Consider the following 24,617-nt stretch of genomic DNA (forward strand, 5'->3'; position numbering starts at 1 on the left):
ATATTTTATTTTATCTCTTCATTTTTTAATTATTAGATATTCAAAAATATTTTTAAAATTATTAAATATTATTTAATATTAATTTTTAAAATTATTAAATATTTAAAAATGGATTAATATTTATTTTTATAAAATTTAATTTAAAAATCTCAACATATAAATATGTTTTTAAATTTTAAAATTTATATAATTTACTATAGTAGAATCAAATTATCATATTCAACCTAACAATTTAAAATTTAAGAAATTTGAATTGACTCATCCAAACAAAATATTTTAAGAACGATAGAAATTGAAATATAAGTAATTTAAATATCAAGAATTTAAAATTTCTTGAATTTGTAAAATTTTTCGTCCAAACACACTATTAGAATTTTCTGCTGTCATGGGGTTGATCTTTGTATTTTTTATCACACAAGACAAGGCCAGTTCATCTTTGTAATTAATTTGTTTACTTCTTATAACAGTTACAGAAACAAAGAAAGAAAGAAAAAAAGGGTACAGGGGTTGAGTTCTAATTTGTGTTAAAAAATAATTTGAGTGAGTTGTAATCAAATACATACACCTTGGATTAGTCCAATATATATTTCTGACGTTAACATAATACGTAATAGTATTTTTAAAACTTACTCCATTGAGAGCGTTGAACACTAACATTATACTAGCATCGATGAATATCCAATTTTCATCGGAAGTATTGAATTGTATTTTATCGAGTGCGTTGAATATTTCTGATAATATAATATCTTCAAAACTTAGTCCTTTTGACAGCATTGAAACTGAGTTGGAACAAATTCGTAATTTATGTGATTATATTTTTTCAGAGTCTACATCATTGTTTAAAAAATAAAATAACGAGTGTATAAGACGAGGCCTTTCTCGCGAACTTAATTCCTTGTTTTTGGTGGAACTATGGCTCACTCCTTTTGTCTAACACTCTAGATCAGGATGCAAGAAATTGAGTCACTCTTTTCATTTGTTTTATACTGTGAGTGGAGAAATAATTAACAAGGTTGTGGAAGGGAATAGTGGGCATCTTGGTGCAACTAGTGGAGGATTGATTGCAGTTATAAATATTTGTGTTGCGGACTGGCAGTTCCTAATTCCTATCTGGGTTCGGTGGGCTTTGCACGATGAATTGTGTTGGGCTTGTGGGTCTTCTATCAGTGTGGGCTAAAAGATCACCAATCTCCATCCAGTTCTTGTAGCACAGACTCGCGTGATTTTTAATTTAATAAATCTATAAAATAAAAAAAATAAAAAAATAAATAGTAATAATTCATTTAACTAAAATGAAAGTAATGAGTTTGTATATGAATGTGTAGATACTTATAGTTAAACCCAGAAAAAATGTAGATACTTATAAAGGAATGGGGTATAATTTAGAGATAAATAATTTGAAAATGGATGCTAAAATTGTATCCGTTGTGATGATGTGCGCCTTTGTTGGGAATAATTGGACATGGAAATTGTTTGTGAACCATGTTCCTGTGGCGGTGTCTGGATGTGGCGAGTGAGCATTCCCAGAACCTCCTCCATGGAAGGGCGACGAGCAGGTGAGTTGAGCAAACACATGAGCGCAACCGTCACGCACAGAATGGCCTGCTCTTTATCCAACCCCTCCACACTCTCATCCACCACTTCCAGAACCTTCCCTTTCCTCGCACACTGTTTCGCCCAAGACACCAGATTCGCACGCCTAAACTCCGATATCGGAGACCCCGTCACCTGCAGCGGACGCCTCCCCGAAACAATCACAAGCAACAAAACCCCCAAACTGTACACGTCACTCTTCTCCGACACCTCCCCACTGTACCCACACTCAGGTGCCACGTACAAAATCGTTCCCCTCATACTCCGACTGCTACTCACACCCCCACTCTTTCCTGCCATCTCCGCCGACTCGTAACTATTCCACCGCTCTCCGCTCAACCACGATTCCACACCACTACGGTTCTTGTATACGCCTACATCCTCTTCATTATCCATATCACCCTTTTTCTTCTTCTTCTTCTTCTTCTTGGCAAGCTCTTCTGAATACTCCTCCTTCCACCATTCCCTCGCCGGCCTCCTCTTGTCCTTCTTCAAACCATGACCCTCCATGGATTCCCACCATCCCAGTTTCCTCCTACTTTTCTTCTTCTCCACGGTTCCACTACTGGATGCAATCCAATCCCTCACATAGTCCCCTTTGGCGGTGTCATCGAATGATTGGTCGGTGTTGACGCTCTGAGTTTCAAAGTCGGACTCGGAGGGGGCGTCGCTCTCGGATTCATCCTTATTTGGATGAAGGGTGTGGGTTTTGAAGCGAGCGAGGCCGAAGTCGGCGAGCTTGGCGGAGAAGGAGTGGTCGAGGAGAATGTTGGAGGGTTTGATGTCGCCGTGGATGACGGGGGGCTGGAGGGAGTGGAGGTAGTGGATGGCACGTGCGACGTGGAGGATGATGTGGAAGCGGTTTTTCCAGGGGGTGAGGTGGGGGGATCTGCGGCGGAGGAGGGCGTCGTGGAGGTTGCCGTTGGGCATGAGCTGGTAGACGAGGAGGAAGCGGCGGCGTTTGGGGTCGGAGGAGAAGCCGATGGCGGGGAGCACCAGGGGGGAGCGGAGGCGGGAGGCCAAGAGGAGCTCGTTGTGGAACTCGCGCTCGCCCTGGAGGGAGGCCGAGTCCATCAGCTTGACGGCCACGGGCTGCCCGCCCAGGGTGCCGGAGAAGACGGGGCCGAAGCCGCCCTGGCCCAGCCGCGTGGAGAAGGAGTTGGTGGCCCGGCGGAGGAGCGGGTATGGGTAGGGATGAGGAGGGTTAGAGTCGGCGTCGGAGGAGGGAGTGGTGCGCTTTCTCTTGCGGAGGCAGAGCAAGATTAAGAGGAAGAAAGAGCAGGCCAAGGCGCTGGAAGTGGAACCTAACAGACCACCCTGCTTCTTCCAACCTCCACCTGACGTCGCTAGTTGTCGAGATGGCATCGCTATATCTGCTATCTGCTATCTGCTATCTGCTATCTGCTATCTGCTATCTGCTATCTGCTATCTGCTATCTGCTAACGCCCCATTTCTTGTTCCAAAATTTACCTTCTTTACAAACTCCACCCAGTTTTTAAATATTATAATTATTATCGCTTTTCTTTTTAAATTAAATAAAAAGTCAAATTAAAGAGATTCAAACTCATCATTAAAAAAATGTTGAAATTCATACCGATTCTTTAACTACTTATATTAATTAACCTGGCATGAGCTATTCATCTTCATTGAACCACTTGGATTGAACCAAACACTTTAAATACATAACCAATCTAATTCAAACTCAAAAAATATTTTTTTTAATTTTACTTTTTAGACATACGTTGAGAAACTCTCGACTTAAAACCAAACGTGTCCAGAATTTGCGATTTTCCTGTAGTTACACATTTGTTTTAAATAAATAAATACAGTGACAAAGGTTTTACTGTAGGTAAAAGTTGAAAGTAGATGACAAAATAATAAAATAAAAAAGAGAAATTGATTTTACAGCCTAAGCATTACTCGGTTCATTCCAAACCTGTAAACGCGGCCACTTTTGTGTTTTCATGATTCATGCTTACCATATCAACATTATGACAAGTAAATGATTGCCTACATTTCATAATACCTGCTTTCTATATTCATAAAGTTGTGTTCCCTCTTTTCTTCCGTTACAAGGAAAAGGCAACGGAGAAAGATTCATTATTACAACTTCCTCGCTTTCATTTTTATGACATCCACATTTAATTACAAGCTTCATTTGTCAATAGTAGGTTTGACCAGTTGGATCCTGTGGAAAATAAACCAAGTAAAATAAACCAATTATTATTGGTGGAGAAGGCACTAAGTATAATGCTCATTGCACTAAGTATAATGATCAGTGCACTAAGAATAATGCTCATTATTTTATTAGCACTAAGGTTGCACGTTGAATGACCACTAAACGTTGTCTTGTTTTTTGTTTAATATTTTATTGTGAACCTTGGCCTATAAAAGGCCTAATGTATTCGTAGGAAGTGTGCAGCAGAATCAAAACAATTCTTCCTTCTTCTTTCAATTTGAGTAGAACAATATTTATTTTACTTGTGAGCATCATGAGTTTCTGATATCAAATTGGTATCAGAGCTGGTTAGATCCAGCATTAGTTTTGTGAGTTTGTGAGAAAGTGAAAAGATTTTTAAAAAAAATTTTGAGTGTGTGAGGAACAAGAGAGTTCTCACTTTATCAAAATTTTCAGAGTCTATTTGAGAGAGAAAGATGACCACAAACTACAATATTGTTTGGTCCGGTCCCAAATTAGATGGGAAACTGGATTACAATTATTGGGCATTGTTGATGTCCACCCATTTGAAAGCTCACAATATTTGGAGCTTTATTGAACCAGGCTTACAACAAGGAGCTGATGATGCAACTCAAAGGAAGGACCAGTTGGCGCTATCACAAATTCATCAAGGTGTAGATTATTCAATTTTTGGCAAAATAGCAAATGCCAAAACAGCCAAAGAAGCATGGGACATTTTGAAGCTATCATACAAAGGTGTTGAGAAAGCTCAAAAATCCAAGTTGCAATCTTTACGAAGGGAATATGAAAGATATGAAATGACGAATTCTGAATCCGTGGAACAATATTTTTCACGAGTTACAGATCTCGTCAACAAAATGAGGGTGTATGGAGAAGATATTCCTGAAAGCAAGGTGGTGGAGAAAATTCTACGCACCATGCCGATGAAGTTTGATCATGTGGTGACTACAATAATTGAGTCCCACGACATAGAAATCATGACAGTTGCAGAATTGCAAGGTAGCATTGAAAGCCATGTGAGCAGAATCTTGGAGAAAACTGAGAAAATAAATGAAGAAGCATTGAAAAGCCAGGTGAATTTTACCAACATAGCAGAACCCAGTCGAAATGAAGACAGTAGAGGTCGTGAAGGAGGAAATATAAATTTCAAAGGAAGAGGTCGTGGTAGTTTCAGAGGAAGAGGTCGTTGTAATTTTAATCAACAATGGAGAGACAACAATTTCAGGCCACCTAATCAAGGAAGAGGTGGATACAATGTTAGATCTACCAACCGTGGAAGAGGAAGAGGCAGTTTCACCAACCAGGAGAGGACAAATTTCAATTGCTATCACTGTGGAAAGTTCGGGCACAGAGCTGCAGATTGTAGATTCAAACAACAAGCAAATATAGCAGAAAATCAATATGAGCAAACTGGTGAGATTTCTGATAATCCACAAACCTTACTTCTAGCAACAAATAATTTTTCAAGCAATGAAGCTATTTGGTACCTAGATACTGGCTGCAGCAACCACATGTGTGGGAAAAAGGAGTTATTTTCCTCACTAGATGAAACAGTAAAATCTACTGTGAAATTTGGAAATAACTCAAATATTCCGATTTTGGGAAAAGGTCAAGTTGCAATTAGATTGAAGGACGGTACTCAAAATTTCATCTCTGATGTTTTCTATGCTCCTGGTCTTCACCATAACCTGTTGAGCTTGGGACAATTATCAGAAAAAGGTTACAACATACAGATTCATGATGGCTACTGTATGTTGATTGACAAAAATAGGAGATTGATAGCCAAGGTAAAAATGTCTCCTAATCGACTATTTCCTTTGAATGTTCAATACGATAAAATTCCTTGCTTGAGCTCCATTATACAAAATGATGATTGGCTGTGGCATATGCGCTTTGGACATTATCACTTTTCTGGATTAAATTTTTTATCTAGAAAAGAGTATGTATCTGGTTTGCCTGTTATAAACATTCCTAAAGGTATATGTGAGACTTGTGAAATTGGAAAGAAACACAGAGAATCCTTTCCAACTGGAAAGTCCTGGAGAGCAAGAAAGCCATTAGAGATTGTGCATTCAGATTTATGCATGGTTGAGATACCATCACATGGCGGTAGCAGGTATTTCATTACTTTTATTGATGACTTTAGCAGAAAATCTTGGGTGTATTTTTTGAAACAGAAATCAGAAGCTTGTGATGCCTTTAAGTCATTTAAGGCATTAGTGGAGAAACAAAGTAGTTGCAAGATTAAAGCATTGAGGACAGATAGAGGTCAAGAATACCTTGCCTGTGCAGATTTCATTGACCATCATGGAATTCAACATCAAATGACAACTAGATACACTCCTCAACAAAATGGAGTAGCAGAAAGGAAGAACAGAACAATCATGGATATGGTGAGATGCATGCTAAAGGCAAAACAAATGCCTAGAGAATTCTGGGCAGAAGCAGTTTCTACTGCTGTGTATATTTTGAACAGGTGTCCAACAAAGAGTGTTTGTGATAAAACACCAGAAGAAGCTTGGAGTGGAAGGAAGCCCTCAATTCGGCATCTCAGAATTTTTGGGTGTATAGCATATGCTCATGTACCAGATCAACTCAGAAAGAAGCTTGATGACAAAGGAGAGAAGTGCATCTTCATTGGTTATAGCACCAACTCAAAGGCGTATAAGCTTTACAATCCAGTGACAAAGAAGGTAATTATCAGCAGAGATGTGACCTTTGATGAAGAAGGAATGTGGGATTGGTCTTTCAAAGCCCAAAAGGTACCTGCTGTAAATTCAGAAAACTATGAAGAGGAGAATGGACATGTAGATACAACACCTGATGAGCCAGAAACATCAAGCAGACCACAAAGACAAAGGAGATTACCAGCCAGATTGGAGGATTATGTTGTGGGTAATGATAATGACCCATCTGATGAAGAAATTATCAATTTTGCCTTATTTGCAGATTGTGAACCAGTAACTTTTGAAGAAGCTTCAAATAATCAATATTGGAGAAAAGCAATGGATGAAGAAATTCATGCCATTGAAAAGAATCAAACATGGGAGCTGACAGACTTACCAGCAAACAAAAGGCAAATTGGAGTAAAGTGGGTGTATAAAACTAAGTACAAGTCCAATGGAGAAATTGATCGTTTTAAAGCAAGGTTGGTAGCAAAAGGGTACAAACAAAAGCCAGGTATTGATTATTTTGAGGTATTCGCTCCTGTAGCGAGATTAGATACAATTCGTATGCTTATCTCTATATCAGCTCAAAATAATTGGAAAATTCATCAAATGGATGTTAAATCTGCTTTTCTGAATGGAACTTTGGAAGAAGAAGTATATGTTGAGCAGCCTGCAGGATATAAAATTAAAGGAAAAGAAGATAAAGTCTACAGATTGAAGAAGGCATTGTATGGTTTAAAGCAAGCACCCAGAGCGTGGTATAAGAAGATTGATTCTTACTTTGTGGATAATGGTTTTCAGAGATGTCCATTTGAACACACTTTGTATATCAAATCAGTTGATCCTGACAATATTCTTATTGTGTGCCTCTATGTTGATGATCTAATTTTTACTGGCAATAATCCAAAAATGTTTGCAGAATTCAGGGAGGCTATGGTTAAAAGTTTTGAAATGACGGATCTGGGCCTAATGTCCTATTTTTTAGGCATCGAGGTTGATCAGCGAGATGATGGAATTTTCATTTCTCAAAAGAAATTCGCAGGTGATATTTTAAAGAAATTCAAGATGGAGAATTCAAAGCCGATTTCAACACCTGTTGAAGAAAAGTTGAAGCTGACAAGTAACATTGAAGGGAAGAAAATCAATCCAACTCTCTATAAAAGTTTGATTGGAAGCCTCAGATATTTAACTGCAACCAGGCCAGATATTGTCTATGGAGTTGGACTACTCAGCAGATTCATGGAAAAACCTCGAGATTCTCATTGGTAGGCAGCTAAAAGAATTCTCAGATACATCAAAGGTACTCTGACAGAAGGAATTTTCTATGATAAAGACTTTGATGTGAATCTTGTTGGATATACAGATAGTGATTGGGCAGGAGATATAGAAACAAGGAAAAGCACGTCAGGATATGCATTCAATCTTGGAAGTGGTACAATATCATGGTCATCAAAGAAGCAACAAGTGGTGGCGCTCTCAACTGCCGAAGCAGAATATATAGCAGCAGCAAGTTGTGCAACCCAAGCTGTGTGGCTGAGAAGAATGCTTGAAGTAATGCATCAGAAGCAAGATAATCCCACAGTGATATTTTGTGATAACAAGTCAGCAATTGCAATATGCAAAAATCCTGTATTTCATGAACGGTCTAAGCACATAGATATTCGGTTTCATAAAATCCGAGAACTGGTAACTGAGAAAGAAGTGTTGATAAACTACTGTCACACTGAAGAACAAATTGCGGATATTTTTACAAAGCCATTAAAAGCTGAATTATTCTATAAGTTAAAGAAAATGCTTGGAATGACAAAAATCTGATAAACTTGGTTTAAGGGAGGCAATGTGGAAAATAAACCAAGTAAAATAAACCAATTATTATTGGTGGAGAAGGCACTAAGTATAATGCTCATTGCACTAAGTATAATGATCAGTGCACTAAGAATAATGCTCATTATTTTATTAGCACTAAGGTTGCACGTTGAATGACCACTAAACGTTGTCTTGTTTTTTGTTTAATATTTTATTGTGAACCTTGGCCTATAAAAGGCCTAATGTATTCGTAGGAAGTGTGCAGCAGAATCAAAACAATTCTTCCTTCTTCTTTCAATTTGAGTAGAACAATATTTATTTTACTTGTGAGCATCATGAGTTTCTGATATCAGATCCGCGTGATTTTTCTTTAAGATCTTAATTGAAGTAAAATTATTTTTTTATGATTTAATTATAACATTAATTACACTAACGAACTTTAGTATAAAGGTATTCCTTCGATGATTATTTATAAAAATATTTTTCATTCTAAATTTCTATTTTCATAAAAAAAAATTGTATTAATATTAATATGATAGAAGTAAAATAAATAAATCAAGTTTTCACCTATCATGATCACGAAGTCGCTGGTTTCCTTCTGATTGATTCACTTCGTAATTTTCTAATTGTCGGTTTGTCATACCAGATATGAACACGTTGGCTTTATTTTCCTTTTTCTAAAAATGTTGGTCAACTTTAGCTCGATATTAAAAACATATATAACATCGTATGTCGCATCCCTTGAGTTTGTCATTTTGGTCGTGGATTGCAAAATAAAATGGTAAATAAGTTTGTCCTATAGTTGATCTGAAGATCTTTTATTTTTTTAAGGAATTGTTGCGACAATTCTCCTGCATCGACCCTGACTAGCGAGCTACCTTGTAATATCTTTGAATTAATTGTCTTTATAAAATATGAGTTTCTGTAAAGGTCACTAGATTGCATTAAGCAGGTTCTAAAAATATATGTATAACTTTTTAATTTAAAAACATTATTTTAACTAACCCAACTCACGGTGGAGATTCATGTAGTTTTAGTCAAAGAAAGAACATTTGGAAATTTCTAATCGCAAAAGGATAATATTCTTCTTCTTCTTTTTTTCAGATTACAGGCACATTAGCCACCACACGTGCTCATTCTTAATATAACAATCAACTCCTTTCCTCTTTCCACTTTTTTTTTAATGAGATTTTTTTTCCTCTATCATCATATATTGGAAAACGTTTGTTGTTTACAAACTCTTTTATAACATCATTTTGCAAATTTAAAGTAAATATATGATACTTTTATATTCAAATATTAAAATATGAATTAATTTGTAATTACGTCTAGGATTTACGATTAAATTATACGGTCACTCTTAAAGTTTTATGAAATTGCACCGATATATTTTTTAACATTCATAATTTATGGATTAAAAAGTTAATTTACAATTTTTTTAACAACTTCATAATTTATGATACACATTCATGTGTTTTTTTCTTAAAAAGACATTTCAACAAGTTAAGGAGAGGAAGTATTTATAAACTACTATTAGTCTTGATTCTTAAGAAATATGTAACTTTTAGCATACTAAAACAAGATGCATAAATGAATTAAAGAGAACATGTATTTATAAATTATTCTTAGCCTCAATTTCTAAGAGATGTAAGACTTTTAAACATACCAAAACAAGTCTCTTAGTTGAAATTAAGGGGCAAGAGTGACATAAACCCTCATTGTAACATCAATGTTCTGACCATAAGTTCACTAGCATTGTTAGGATGACCGCATATAAAGCATTATTCCCTTTAACGCTCATTGAATGTCAAGATTTTAACTTAAAAAAAATGTCTCAATGAATTAAAGAATAAAAATATTTATAAATTATTCTTAATCATAATTACTAAGTGATAAGATATTTTTAAGCATATAAAAATAATAATAATAAATATTTAATTTGTGTATTACACATGCTGAAATATTAATTTTTTACTTAAAAGAAAAACTCATAATTTTATTGCGTGTTTCTTAAGAAAAAAAAATCGAGCAAACTTATGAAAATAAAGTTAAAATACATGTGTAGATTTTAATTTATATAAAAAAATAATTTATTTTCAAGTAATTTTATTTTCTTCTTTTGTTAGTTTATTGAAAAAGATTGTCTGAATTTATTCATGTATGTATGTTGATCATAATATTAAGAAATATAAATTCTTTTTAATAATACATTGAGTTACAATCTTGTTAAAATATAAATTAATAATAATGATGAAAGAACATCAATTTAATTATAAATTATGATTTTATCGTGTTTTCATATGTCTCATAAGCTAAACAAATTAAAAGGGAATTTTATCTTGCCTTTGAACTCGTACTTGTTTTTTTAGTTCGTCCCTAGAGTATCCACCGCCGACAGCAGTGACTAATCTCCTCGCTACGTTGGAGGCGCGACTGCATATACAAGGCAGGATTCGAATCCCTGACCTTGCTTAAGCGTGGATCAACCCCTATCGTTGAATCACACGCTTGGGGTTGAACTCATACTTGTTTAAGAATCACGATTGATAATTTAATATTAATTATAATAAAATAAAGAAACTATCTTCTGAAAAATAATAATTTCCTTATTCTGAAGACGAAATGGTAGAATAATTGTATACCCACGTGTGCTTGCAGCTTGCATCTATATGTAATGATGCCTTTGACCGCAGATTTGGTTGATTAATTAAAGCAAGTTAAAAAATCTGTACATTATAGATTGAATAGTTTTTTGATTCATCACATTCTAGATTGAATATAATAACTCTTTTTCTTCACTTGTTTTTCTATAACGGATGTGGTAAGAGAGAATAGGCCAACCTCTTATTTTATTAATGCTTAATTTAGTTTAATTAAAGCGCAATAAGGGACGTATAACACGTACAAGTTTCAATTATTCAAACTTGCAAGTAACCATTGTTTTCTCTTAAATTGCCGACTATGTACAAAATAGAATAATCAAACAGGCTTTTAATTGTATTTTTCTTTTTTTTTTATTGTATTTTTCTGACACATCTTCATTTATATATAATGATAACAATGTTAGCCTATCATTAATTTTAAAGTTGATGTAATATATATCGTGGGGTTTCCGGATAATGAGTTGTTTTCAACCAAAATTTGAAGTTTTGTTGGTCTATCATTCAACTTTTAACTCTCTGTGAACCCCCACCATTGGTAGAATGAGAAGAACTAGTGTATATCATCAACACTCCTTGTTGTTGCGACTTGCGAAGGACATGATTGCTTATTTTAGACTTGTAAGCATTTGTATTGTTTATGGGAAAGGATTCAAACTCATCGTCACAATTAAAATCATCAATCACACAACAATCACGTAGGGCATGACATTAGGATCATCATGGCACCTTCCTAAGATCCTCATACCAATCATATCAAACAGCAAGTAAAAAACATTATAAACATAAATAACAACATATATCCATCATATAAGTAAAATAATATCATATTGACTTTAATGATCAATATTATTTAATAATTTGACAGTTAAATACACATATAAACAATCTAATGATTAAAGTATCAATATACTAGAGATGAACATTAAGGGTTTGAAAATTAAGGTTTACAGGATGAAATCTATTATTGGACCAAGTTATAGTCCGATTGGTTTATTTGGGCCGCAAAATTTGAGTTTGCCATTATAGCATGATTTTTATCAAGGAAAAAAAAGTATACCCAAAAACTATTTGAAAGGTGCCTAATGGACAAAAATAAACAAGGTTCCAATCCAAACTATATTAATTTAGGGTTACGTAGAACATTTTTGTTCAGAAATATGTTCAACATCAAAAATAAAATATTTAGAATGATTATTCAAACACGCATTTCAGTATCTTGTTAAAATCTAGTCTTTCTAGTCAATAATAATTTATTATCTTTTTATTTAATCATTTTAATCATCCCTGTAAAAAATCATTTTAATTATTTAAAAGAAATGGTATTGTTTAATATTTGTTAATTAAAGTAATAAAAAAGAGAGTAAATATAGCTTATGCACTAATAGTTTAAAAGAATTTCTATCTTCACATCTAATCACAAATTATTATGATTTATAAATTTATTGATTTTTATAATAACTACCATAAAAATTAGACCGGTTATAATCTCTCATTAATTAGTTTATAGTGTAATTTTCATATTTCACATTGGGAATACATAAAATTAAATTCTTAAAAATTATTTTTCTTATATAAAGTATCATGTTTAAGTTTTGTAAATAAAACTAAATAAATGATAGAACTCTTGAGTGACTTCATTCCGTTTGATTCAAATTAGTCAAAAGTCTAAAATAATCAAAAGTCTTAGTTTAAAAAAATGCAATGAATATTTCTAAATTTAAATATGCCAAAGATTTATTCTTTTTTCATACAGTAGTTTTTATTTCAGTTTTAGTTTTTTTTTTAAGAGCATTGATTAGCAAATCCCATTGAGTTAGGTCTTGCTAATTACAAATATATAGTTCAGGTTAAACTGAAATTGTTTTATATATATACCATTCCTCCTGTCGTTTTTTCTTTCATTGATCTCCAATTACTAATGAACAATGATCTAGTTAAGGTTAGAGTGAAATTAATTGTAATTTACATTTTAATTAATAAAAATTGTAATTTTTGGGCAAATAGTCATCCGAACTCTATCACTTTAAAGTTTGGTGCTTGTTTGGATTGCATCAAGGATCCACGTTTTTAACAAATTCACGTTCAAAATAGCAAAATAACGGTTGAGCAAGTATTGTTAGTTTTAATGTCATCCATATTCTACCATGTAAGGGCAGAGGTGGAGGAAACCTGAAGAAGCCATAGTCTACCAATATTTTAAAATGTAATAAAATTATTTTAAAAATATCTCTTTATCTTTCTAAAATTTATATAATAAATTATTACAGATTGATAAATGAAAATTATAATATTAGTTTATATTTAGAAAGAAAAAGAAGAGAGAGAAAAAAATATGTATATATAATATAATAGAAAGTGAGATAAAAAAAAAGTATGAATGTTAATAGACTATTTGTGATAATAAAGTATTTACATATAAGTGTAAAAAAAAAATTAAAAAAAATCTTTGCCTCCTTCGAGTCAAATTTTTGGCTCTACCCTGAGTAACCCAAAAGAAAAATTGCATATATGAAAAATGATACCCTAAATGTAGAGGAAAACTTTTTCTTTTTTATGCAATCAAATAAAATGTAAAAAATATTTACTATCTATACACATTAAACTATTAAACATTTTATTCACTGATAAAGTAGGTATCATTAACATGTTCTTATGGTACTTGCATTGCATCAGTCACAGCTATGTCGGTTCCTAACCAAGGCGAATAATTAATGCAACGTTTCATTTTTCAGCCCTACATACCCTCGTCCTTGTCTCAATTGACAATGATATATTGCTTCACACATTGATATTTTTTACGTTGGCATATCAGGGATTTGTGCGCTTGGGCTACAAAATTTTGGGCCTTCAATAGCCTGGTTATTTTAGAATACAGGCAAACTGGATCTAATCAATAGGCCCAACAAAGATATCCATGTCCATAGGGCAAAGTTACCAAATAGATAAAAGATATTATTTTATACAATAGAGCTTTGTGGTTTGAGAGAGAAGAAAAAAAAATTTAGATCCTCTCCAACTTCAAGTTACCATGCAGTCAACATCCCGTAGATTTCAATCCTTAATTAATTATTGTACAGTAATCTAGGAGAAGAATAAAATACAGTCTTGATTTTCTGGACAGGTATGAAAGGATGCATACTTGAAGAAAAAAAAAGGAATAAAATGAATAATATGATAAAAGATGGAGAAAAATCATGTTTAAAAAGTGTTATAAAATATAATAATATGATTTAATAAAATAATGATTAAAACATGATATTCTTAAATAAACTCCCCTCCTTTGAACGCCCCTATATCTGTTTTTTAATCTCTTTTTTGCCTTATATATCTTTTATCTTTATTGGTTCATCCGAAATGAAATTAATGCAACTATACCTTTTCTATTTCTTACGAGTTGCAATATAAGTTGAGTTAAAGTTTCCTGAATAAAATAGATGCTAAATACTTAAATTACTCTCATGATTGTCAAATAATATTCAGAAACAGTGATCTTAGTTACCTGAAAAAGTGGTTTATAGAACCATTGCATGCAATGTGTATAATACCAAAAACTTTACTGGAGACACTTCGGACCACAATTTTTTTTTATAGATGTCCAGCTATTCTGTTGATGCTCACATGGAAGTAGTACCTTGTGTCTTACTCAAAATGAATTCACCGGCAAAAGATGTGAAAAGAAAAACAATGGGAAAACTGAAAATTAAATGTGCAGCGTTAAATGAATTAAATGCTCCTCATTCTTCTCATGTTGTCAATTAAATAGTGTTTGGTCAAACGAGACTGTCCATAGTCTTATTTCAACTTTCACAATGGTCGAGTGAAAGAGACAGAGTTATCCTTACTTCTCAAGTACTACAATTAATTATCGTAACAATTTAATGAGTGTATGTGCTGATGAAACCTTAACTCATGGTGTTCAGTACATGATTCTATGACCTGAAAATTAAATTTTAGCAACATTTAACAAAATATGGAACTTCTATATGTATGATCTTCCCTTTGTTAATTAAATTTCTTCAGTACAGATGCTGTATATGACTAGCACGATCTTCTCTTATGATGAATTCTTCAAACTATATTTTATTGATAAAAGAAAAAAGTGTAAGATAAATGTTTGTATAAGTAATAGATGATATTGATGAAACAGAAGATCTCATGTAACAACAATATTTAAGATAATATCCATTTTTTGTATGTTGCTGATTATTTTAAGCAGTATGAAACTTGAATCTGCAAATGAATTGCATAGATAGAGTTCCAAGATGCAATAAAGAGCATGCAAGATCATTATTGAAAGCAGACAATATCAAGCATCTTCCTGTAACAGACTTCATAGTACAGAAAATTTTGCTTATTGCAAAAAGAAAAAGGAAAAAAAAAATACTGCTAAACTTATAGGTGGTTCAAGAGAAGTTTCACATTGGTGGCAGATATGTTATTATAATTGGACTTCTTACCTTGTGCACACCATCCTTCCATACCAGACCTCCAAATTCAGGTTCTGTTTGCTGAGACTCTGTTGTGAAGGTAACTTTGTAAGATAGTTTCTGATATTTTCTAGTAAAACTCAAGGTCTCTGGCTCAACTTTAACAGAAGCGCCTTTAAAAGATGAAACCACGACATGGTACTTGGAAACAGGAAGGCCAACATTGGTTGCAGTTCTATGAACGGTCAAAACTGAAGTGGAATTTTTGTGTGGAAAAACTACAGATATGGCAGGGTAGTTGAGGTCCCCTGGACTTCCTAGAGAGTGCTTGCAAGTTCTGTTTGAGTATTTGGCAAAAACTCCAAGTTCAGATGGAGTCAGCTTCTGTGTGCACAGGAATTCAAAGTAATCCTGTGGCTCAATGTCATAGACCAAACCTGGGTCAAGAGCTCTTCCGGGGTTGATGTGTCCAGCACCATGATCATAAGGAGTTGAAGCTTCAGCATTTGAAGCATCTTTGAGAGGCTTGATGGTATTGTCATGAACATAAGCTGTTGTCATCAAAGCAGATTTTATAGCAGCAGGACTCCATTCTGGATGCCTAGCCTTGAGCAAAGCAGCAATGCCACTCACATGAGGGCATGACATTGAAGTTCCCGAGAGTATGTTGAACTCCACCCTCCTGTGATCTGTTGGCAAACTTGATGGACCAATGGCACCACTCCAAGCAGCAAGAATGTTCACCCCAGGAGCCACCACATCAGGCTTCAGAATCTCAAGGGTCAGAAAATTAGGCCCCCTTGATGAAAATGCTGCCACTACAGGAGATGGTCTAATTCCCAACCTTGTAGCCAGAAAAGCTAGAGTTGCAGTGGCTTTTTTACTTGTTAACACATAACTTTTTAGTTCCTTACCTTCTTTTTCTCCAATTGCAACTGCTGGAAGGAGGTGACAGTCAGCAACCAGCTCCTCTCCATTGGCTGCAGTGTTTGTGAGAATCATTCCCACCCCTCCTGCATTTTTCACCACTTGACCCTTCTGCACTCTTGGACTAATGCCTCTGTCACAGATAACAATCTTACCTGAAACCAATTTACTATCCAAAGTACCTTCCAAGCACAAAGATCTTGGATCAGGGATGCCTGTGTTGTTACTTCCCATGTATACTAAAGGGTATTGTTTCTTAAGTGAGAGCACGCTTCTCCCTTTGTAGAGTGAGGTTCCAGTTATCTTCCTTCCATTTCCAAGCCTAACATCTGCAGGAAAATCTCTATCCATTGTGCTGGCTCCAACTGTGGTGATCCAAGGTGACACATTTGTGAGGCTCACAGGGTCAGGTCCTGCATTTCCAGCAGAACATGAAACAAAAACACCTTTCTCCATTGCTCCAAAAGCAGAAACAGACAAACTATCACGGTAGTAAGAAGAGACTCCACCACCCAAAGAGATGGAAAGAACATCAACTCCATCATCCACAGCTCTATCAACTGCTGACAGAATATCTGAGCTGAAGCATCCACTAGTCCAGCACACTTTGTAAGCTGCAATTCTTGCTCCTGGTGCCATTCCTCTTGCTGTGCCATAAGCATAGCCTAGAAGATTAGCACCATGCACTGGAGAGCCAGCAACTGTAGCTGCAGTGTGAGTGCCATGACCATCTTGATCCCTTGGTGACTTATATTCTACTTGCTCATCAATTTTACCGGTTGCTGCCTCATATCCATGGTAGAACATTCTTGCCCCAACAATCTTCTTGTTGCAGTGATGTTTCCTGAAGCCTCTCCCAGTCTCACAGGCACCTTTCCAGTGAGAAGGTACTGGCCTCATGCCTGTATCATTGAAGCTCTCACTCTCTGGCCAAACCCCAGTGTCTAGTACTCCCACTATGACATCATGGTTAGCTAGCTTTTCTGACCACATGTTAGTGGTTTTTCTTGGTTCAAGCCCAAGAAAAGCTGGACTTCTTGTGGTGTGTAGTTGGTACTTTGTATCAGGGAATATGGCCACAACACCTTCTTCTGCCTCTAGCTTCTCAGCTTCTTCTTGACTCAACATGGCAGCCACTCCATGAAAAGCAGTTTGGTAAGTGTAGATGATTCTCTCTTCTTTGTCCATCTCAGCTTCTACTGATTTGGACAGAATTGATTTCACTTTTGATGAATACCATTCAAGGTGATCGGAGAAGGAGTCAGGCTTTGCTGACTTATCCATTTGAATGATGTAAGTCTTCTTGACAAATCCAGCATTTGCAGATAAGAGTGTGGTCAAGAGGAAAAAGCTTGTTAGAATGAGACTCATCTTCTCCATTGGAGTGGTTGGAATCATGAACATTTTTACGTGCTAGAAAGAGGGAAAGTAGATTTTTTAAGCATTGAGTTGGAAGGGAGAGAGATGGGTGAGGAGAATTTAATAAGGGGTCATGCTTTGTTGAATTGTGATGTGTGTGTTCTGGTGCCTGAGATATTTAAGGGAGACGATTGTGATCTTTACTCTGCCACCTTTGCGCGGGTAATAAAGGTGACTGGTTGTTTCGTGGTGCCTTGTTGAATGGAGAGTTATAAGAGCTACTACCTTGTGGTTGGTGCTCGAAGTTAATGTGGTTATGGTCCTCTGAATCTAAGCAATTTTTTTTAATTGGTTTGTGCTATTTCACTAAATTTTACATCACACTTACCAACAACTAGCATCATGTGATTGTGATCTCACTATTTCCTTTTTCTCCTTAACAAACATACAACATTTTTATCATCGAACATAAAGAAAATAACATTAACGCCTAATGTGAATCTTTACTTTTCACTTACCTTTTAGCTATTTTCAGTAGACACGTACATTTCAAAAATAAAATACAAGTTTTAATATACACCGTAATAAAAAGGTCTTTTGAGGACTCACCTCTTCATAAAGTTACTCAATCCACTTTTCTCCACTCTGTTAAAGGCTTAAACTTTCTGATTGAGTATAGCACTAAACACTCTCATGGCCATAAAAAAGTTTTGGCCTAAAAACATCAAACGGTTAAAAAATTGTTCTATAGATTTAGTCCTTCTTACACAGAAGTCTGATGATGGGTCCCACTTTCACAGAATGCATGTAATGCATCTGAGCACCGCTGAGTCCAGATTCCCTAAGTGGCCAATTATTCATCCACTAACTCAATTATTTGTTTTGGAGTTGCAGTACGCATACAGCATACTCATCTGTTTTCATCAATCATCATCCATGGTGTAATCTTCGATTTCTGTTTCATGTTTACATGTTTTGATCAATTTCTCAATGTACATTTTTCTATCTGCTAATTAAGTATTACAAAATTTCTGTGGTAGATAGCATTGTTGCACAAAGAAAGTATAGACATATAAAATAGCTGAGTTCCTTTAATCATTTGGTTTAAAGATGAAACACTTAGTCTTGCCACGTGTAAAGAACATTTCATCAATAAAAGGTAGTATTTTGATTATGAACGAGTTATAAGCCACAGGCCCACAGGGGTTAATGAATGTTTTTCCTAAGCCAACGACATGAGCATTAATTTTTTTAAATGGATTATGAAAATTTTCTTATTCCTAAAAATGCTTAATTGTTCGTAAACAACACTAACAGTAACATTCTTTTACATCAATTTCAACCCTATCAAATTACAAAGTTACTCCTATAAAAAATTTAAACCCTAACATTCTTTTACATAGTACTGGTCCCATGTATCGTATATAGAACATAAATGTAGTCTTCACCATCAAGTTGCTTACTGAAGAAGTGGTTGGCACACAATAAATTTGAGAGAATATAGTGTAAATAAGCCAAGTTGTTTGATTCATCATCTTTAACGTCTTTCCCTGAAAATGAGGATTAGTGCTAAAATAAAATGGATGGATTATCTGCTAGACTAGAATCCACTATAACAAAAGCAGAAAGGCATTTCATCTTTATTGCTGACCTTAACAGCGGTAAGGGACTTTAAAAGAAAACATATCCTATTATTATCTTCTGATTACTGTTTCGTCATTTCTATTTCTAGTGATCAAATAAATCGCATTAATTGTTTCTTTCTAGGTACAATGTTTGTTGTATTAACTGTATGGAGCCAGGGTCGGAGTTGAACTTTATGAAAACATTTTTGAGGGTACCATTTATTTTTCTATTCAAAAACGTTAGATAGCATGAATTTGATACCAATTTATAATGCACGAATGGAGAAGTCACATTATCTAATGAGAGTTAACACGAATTTTATATTACAATATGTGTAACGAGAGTCTCTCAGTTTATGGATTTAAATATCTCTAAATACATTTTCTCTCTCTTCTATGAGGAGAGTTCATGCAGAATTTATAAGATCTACTTCGGGATAAGTCCTCCTTGAATATAGTTGAGAAAAATAAAATTAAACTGAGTTTTGAATTTCTAATACTTCCTTAATTCCTTTCTCTTGATTTTTTCTTATATATTTTTCTTTGTAATTATTATATTATCAGTCATGTCTCTTATTTTTTTTCATTTCTCTTTTTCTATCTCGCATTTCTTATTCTATCAAGTGTGAGATAAATATTATAAAACCAAAGGAACTATTGCCGGCCTTGCTGGCAGTCGTACAAATTAATATAACAAATATCACTTTAGAGGAAGACAGCACTCTAATGGCCCCTACTGCAATGAGTTAGGTCAATTTTCCAATTGCAATTTCCACACGAAAAGCTTTAACTTTTTTCATAAAAAATATACTATAATTAACTTTAGCCTTTTTCTTTATGAAATAATGCATATATAATATACTCATCAATGAAGAACAATGAACGAACGTAGTAATATCAGTTTGATACAGAAACCCAACATCCTTTACTTCTCCCTTTAGAAGAGTTAGAACACTTTGATATATAAAGGCTCAACATTTAAGTTGTCCAAACAATGGAAGAATTCTGCTTTTGAAATAAGATACATATATGCAACACAAAGTTATTTTATAAAGAAAGTAAAAGTGCATTTAGAAAATAATTAGTCATGTTCCAACATAAACACCATTAGTTCTGCAGAAGTTTACATAAATTCGGATTTCATTTTATGACTTTGAATTGCGATATGATGCCGCTGAAAAAGTTAAAATGAAAAAGGGAATGCCTTATCAGTCACTACTCTAATAAATTTGATCGTATATAGCAATATTGCAATGACAGGGGTGGGTTCTCCGGATGAAAATTCACCCCATTCGCATCGCATGCATGCCTATTCCTTTTAATTGCTTCTTGTTGCCGAATGAAGTGTGGGTTGATGTCACACGTGCATGTCAACAGCTGTCCATGCGAATTGTTTCACAAAAAATCTGTAACTTGTTTCACTTCTAATTCGGGATAATTTTTAAAATTGAGTTAGACTCAAACCGAAATTATAAAAGAGTATCAAAATTTATCTATGTAATTAGAGAGTTACTATGATATTTGTATAAATTGAGGGATTTTGAAATAATTAATTTTAAGATCAATAAAAAATATAATTAGATGTTTTTTAAGAACATAATTTGTTGTTGTATCCTCAAGATTGGATGATTTCTTGTGAATTTAGAGTAATAAAAGTCATTTTGAAATAATTTTTTCATGTTAAGTACATAATGTGTTTATATACTTTCGTTCTTCTCTAGTTATCTCTTTGGCAATTTAGATGGGGAACCTATCAACAAATAATTTTTAGTCAAATAGAGTCCAAAGAGATCATAGAAGTGCAAATTAAATTAAATTAGATATGAATCCGAGCAATGTGAAAATAAAAAAGCAAATTATTTAAATTAGAAAATATATTATTTTATTGATTAATTAGTGTGTTAGTTTTAACTATGATTTTATTTAATTATGTTGTTGGTAGAAAATTGAAGTAATATATATAAAATTCTAAATGAGAAATTCATAATGTATGTGTAAATTATATTCTCAAATATTCTAAACTATTATTTGTCTTAGTAATAATATTTTTAAAACTTATCTTTTAATATCTTATATTATTCATTAATTTGTAAATAACTAAATTAAAATGCAAATAAAGATATTTAATATTTCTATAATTTATAGTTAATATAAAGTTTTGTATAAATAAAATCACAAGTTAACAAAATTGAATTTTTTTTGTATAATAAACTTGTTTTGGAAAAAAAATATTTTTTTATTTCAGAATATATATTGACGTTAAACTTATTTTTATTGTGTCAATATTTTATCAAATTAAAGACTCGAATTTGAGATCTTGAGGTTTAATGGTCAACCGTGACAAGAGACAGAACAAAGAATGTTGAAAAAAAATATATAATGTAATATAATTAAAAGAAATATAATTTAAGAAAGAAGATAAATGAATCATAAAAAATGTCTTTACATATTTATTAATAACTCTTTTTAAGACTCGTGTAATTTTAAAATTATTAATATAAATTGTAACAATATCATATAATTTATTTATGATAATGCATATTTAATAGTGAGTGCATTCACTTAAAAAAAAAACTCAAAATCATATGATTAGAAAATCAAAAGTATTACTAATTTATTATTAAATGGTTGAAATAAGCATAATCAATGTTATGTATCTGTTAACTCAAATTGCAACAGCATTATTAATCGTATCTTAATTAAAATTAATTATAAAATATAATTGCTGAATAAATATAATTTAGTATTATACTAAATACAAAATCACATGATTAGAAGATAAAAGTATTATTAATTTATTATTAGACGGTTCAAATCAGCTTATGAACAGCTAAAAAAATTGTTATTCAGTGACATAATATTTGTCGTTAAAAAGTATTTTTATCTATATTATAAATATAATACATTTATAATATATGTTAGTATATTATTAAATGGTATAAGTATAGATTATAGTAACACATAATATATATTATTGAATCACATTTAAAATCAATATTAAAATTATATAGTTATATGTTACTTTTTGCATGTAATATTTTTTTGTAGAGCTCTTGAAAAGAAATGTGTCCAATGGCCAATAATGTAGAATGTGAATCATTAATTCACTTTGTTATTACCCACATTTTAATAGAATAAATTTAAATTATATATATATATATATATATATATATATATATATGTGTGTGTGTGTGTGTGTGTGTCTGTGTGTGTGTGTATGTATGAGGAAGGATCCATTTAGTCTACGAGTAAGTTTACATATACTTACTTCATTCAATAACTCATGTTCTACATTATATTTTAATGATCTAACCGTTGAATTTAAAGTTCTCAATGTATAGAACAAATCTACAAATAATTTTAAAAAATTTGAAAATCATTTAATACTTCATTTCATTAATTCAAATCAACATATAAAATGATTTTATGATTATCCGTCAATTTAAATTAATGAAACGAAGTATCAAACGATTTTCAAATTTTTTTAAAATTTACAGATTTGATTTATACATTGAGAACTTTAAATTCAGTGGTTGAATCATTAAAATATGACATAGAACATGAGTTGTTAAACGAAGTAAGTCTATGTAAACTTACTCTCAAAGTAAACGGATCCTCTTCTCTCTCTCTCCCTCTCTCTCTCTCTCTCTCTCTCTATATATATATATATATATGTAAACCTTTGAAGAGGAATCAGTGAGTGACGCAATAAAAAAAAAAAAGAAATAAGACATAAAAGAAGAGAAATTCATGAAATAATAAATGATTTGATATAAGAAGACAAAAAAAAAATAATATTATATAGAAAGTGTTATATAAATAATATAATTTTTCCACTTTAAACTTCTAGTAATAAATAAATCATGTCGGCAATGAATATGAGTGAGATCCAATTCAACATTAATAATTTTCCTTTCCATCTTTTCTCATGCAAAATTAACTATTACGTTAACAAATAAATTAAAATTCATGTTCAAACACATAAAAAAAATCCACAAATCAAAATATAAAATAAAATTTAAGCACTTGCCTTTGTATATTTTTTGTCCATGATTTTGAAACCTCTATTAACTTCTCACTTTTCATACTTTTAATACGATAATCTCTTTTGCATAGAAGCAAAATACTTAAAACTCAATTTTGCAAAGAAAATGTTATGCTTATTTTATTTACTATATTCTTCTCACATAAATGAGGTTATTCCGTTTGTGAAAATGAGAGAAGTGAAATGAGAATTAAACAATAAAGATTGAGAGGTGAATTAGATAGAGTATAAAGTTGTAATATAAAGAGTGAAAGAGAGATGTATATGATAGAAGAGTGAGAGAAGAAATGAATAAAATGCATAAAAAAGATGTAATGTGAAGAATAAAGAGAAAATATAATAAAAAAATAGAAATGTAAAAAAATTAATAAATAAATAAATATATTAATGTGACAACATGTGAAATTGATTTTATAGCGATCAGTGTAATAATATTTAACTCAATTTTTAAATTATAAATAGATTTATGAGTATTATCTTTTAAATTATAAATAGATTTATGACTATTATGTGTACCATAAATTTGAATACATGATTGTAATCTATATCATTAAAGCATCATACAAGTTTTGTCTTAGGTTTTTTAAACTAAATGCTATGATGATTATTGTGTTAAAATATATTTGTCTCTCCTAAATTATAAAAAATCATATCATGGATGCTCAACTAGAAAGTGAATGCAAGCTCAAATGTTACATTGCAATTAACAAACTATAAAATTATACATTGAAAACTGTAATTTTATTTTGGTCGGAGAAAGAAAGAGAAAATTCCTCGAATAATCTATGTCATCATAGTGTGTTATGATCAAGTGCAAAACATTTGAGCATGACTAATCAATTTTTTAAATGAATACATTGAAATATGCAATAATTCATTATGAAAAAGCAAAATATAGAAAACGTTAAATATTAATTATCTAAAAATGGATTGTTTCAAAACCCGTTAAATTTTAAAGAATATGATAGAATTTCTCTAGTAATTATTATTGTCCATCAAAATATTTGTAAACTACTCACAAATGTTTAATAGCACAAACTTTACGTCTAACATTGATCCTCAACACGAAAGTGTGTAAACTATTTTTATTTATAGTTTCTTGTACTCTTATGGAGGGGTTTGGGAGTTGGTGTAGACACTTTGAGGTTTGGCCAGTTTAGCGCTTCTGTTCCAACTTCAAGAGTGTTTGGGCTTGGGCTGTGATGATGGTGGGAGGCTTGATCTAGATTTGATCCTTTGATGAACCTAGAAAATTGTCCGAGTCATACAAGTTATTCAATGCATAGTAAAGATGCATATACAT

At 32.7% G+C, this 24,617-nt stretch overlaps 2 protein-coding genes across 2 annotated transcripts; both read right to left on the bottom strand.

The window, feature by feature from the left end:
- Positions 1–780: 780 nt before the first annotated feature.
- Positions 781–3,144, bottom strand: LOC109790389 (receptor-like serine/threonine-protein kinase At4g25390). Its single transcript, XM_083060108.1, has one exon. The coding sequence runs from the start codon at positions 2,956–2,958 to the stop codon at positions 1,411–1,413; it is 1,548 nt and encodes a 515-aa protein (XP_082916234.1). The 5' UTR covers positions 2,959–3,144; the 3' UTR covers positions 781–1,410.
- Positions 3,145–15,194: 12,050 nt separating this feature from the next.
- LOC109790388 (subtilisin-like protease SBT1.3) lies at positions 15,195–17,929 on the bottom strand. Its single transcript, XM_020349534.3, has one exon. It carries the CDS (start codon positions 17,687–17,689, stop codon positions 15,347–15,349), a length of 2,343 nt encoding a protein of 780 aa, XP_020205123.1. The 5' UTR covers positions 17,690–17,929; the 3' UTR covers positions 15,195–15,346.
- Between the last annotated feature and the right edge of the window lie 6,688 nt (positions 17,930–24,617).

This window comes from Cajanus cajan, chromosome 7, assembly GCF_000230855.2.
Source record: "Cajanus cajan strain Asha chromosome 7, NIPB_CcT2T_4, whole genome shotgun sequence".
In the NCBI taxonomy this organism is placed as follows: Eukaryota; Viridiplantae; Streptophyta; class Magnoliopsida; order Fabales; family Fabaceae; genus Cajanus; species Cajanus cajan.

What these genes read in the sequence shown, in the direction of transcription:
- LOC109790389 (XM_083060108.1), bottom strand. Translation starts at nt 2,958, where the DNA reads ATGCCATCTCGACAACTAGCGACGTCAGGTGGAGGTTGGAAGAAGCAG.
- LOC109790388 (XM_020349534.3), bottom strand. Translation starts at nt 17,689, where the DNA reads ATGTTCATGATTCCAACCACTCCAATGGAGAAGATGAGTCTCATTCTA.